Source organism: Mizuhopecten yessoensis, unplaced genomic scaffold (genome assembly GCF_002113885.1).
Source record: "Mizuhopecten yessoensis strain PY_sf001 unplaced genomic scaffold, ASM211388v2 scaffold3853, whole genome shotgun sequence".
Taxonomy (NCBI): Eukaryota; Metazoa; Mollusca; class Bivalvia; order Pectinida; family Pectinidae; genus Mizuhopecten; species Mizuhopecten yessoensis.
The window spans coordinates 183629-184686 of record NW_018405252.1 but is presented as its reverse complement, the minus strand read 5'-3'; the positions used below and the strand labels follow the sequence as shown (position 1 = coordinate 184686).

At 35.8% G+C, this 1058-nt stretch overlaps 1 protein-coding gene across 1 annotated transcript in view; it reads right to left on the bottom strand.

The window, feature by feature from the left end:
- LOC110448128 (poly(A)-specific ribonuclease PNLDC1-like) overlaps positions 1 to 1058 on the bottom strand; it is a 35647-nt gene that overhangs the window by 19235 nt on the left and 15354 nt on the right. Inside the window, exon 15 of the mRNA XM_021494193.1 lies at positions 181 to 242. Coding sequence (XP_021349868.1) covers positions 181 to 242 — 62 coding nt within the window. The remainder of the gene's footprint in view (positions 1 to 180; positions 243 to 1058) is intronic.

Genomic DNA, 1058 nt, shown 5'->3' with positions numbered 1-1058 from the left:
ATGACATACTGTATCTATCAGACGTGTGGACTACTGATGGTGTGTTGATGACAAACTGCTGGCCTGCGAGGCTGTAAAGGTATTAGTCACTATAATGTCTATTTCTTTGATGGTGTGTCAATAACATACTTACTGTATCTATCAGACGCGTGGACTACTGATGGTGTGTCAATGACATACTGTATCTATCAGACGTGTGGACTACTGATGGTGTGTCGATGACAAACTGCTGGCCTGCGAGGCTGTAAAGGTATTAGTCACTATAATGTCTATTTCTTTGTTCTACTTTTAATGAGGCCAAACAAAATGTTACGTGTTTTCAGTAAGCCTCCATGCCCTAATATTTTATGCAATATTCAAATAATTGAAGCAATGTTAAGATCCCCCTCCTATATAAAACACATTAAAATATAGTTTAAAATAAAATGTGTTACCTTTCTACCTCAACATTTTCAAACATGTTACAGGAAACCCGATAAATATGTTTTATTTGGCCTAAGCCAGTAGGTAGGAGGTGGCCAGGACAGTGGACATTGTAGCTTTTCCTTTCACAGTAAAAAGATGACAGGGATTATCACTACAAAAATCTGGCTCCACTATGAGTGAATGTAATGAATATTAATACAGAAGATCATTAGTGATAAATTCTGTCAGATACTAGTAATATAATACCTTAAAGAAAGAATCAAGCGTATTTTTTTTCAGGTATAAAACGTCAAACAACAGGTTTGGAGAGTTAACGTTAGTTTACCCAAAACAGAATGCTTTTGGGAAAAAGGCCCTAGAAATGTGCATGCATTTCAAAGCAGTATTTGTTCTAAGCAGTTGCTACTACATGTTACTTTGATGATAACTGAACTGTATATTAGCTCTATTGGCTGCTGATTCTGGTTAAATACATGGACAGTTCAAATTTAGAAAGAAGTATGAAAACATCATGTTTTTAATTCACGCGCCATGCTACCCTATTTTTTTTATACCATTTCAGAAACATCCTTTGACACTGAAATATCAGAACTATTTGTAATTTTCTGCATATAATGATTGCCCCCCCCCCC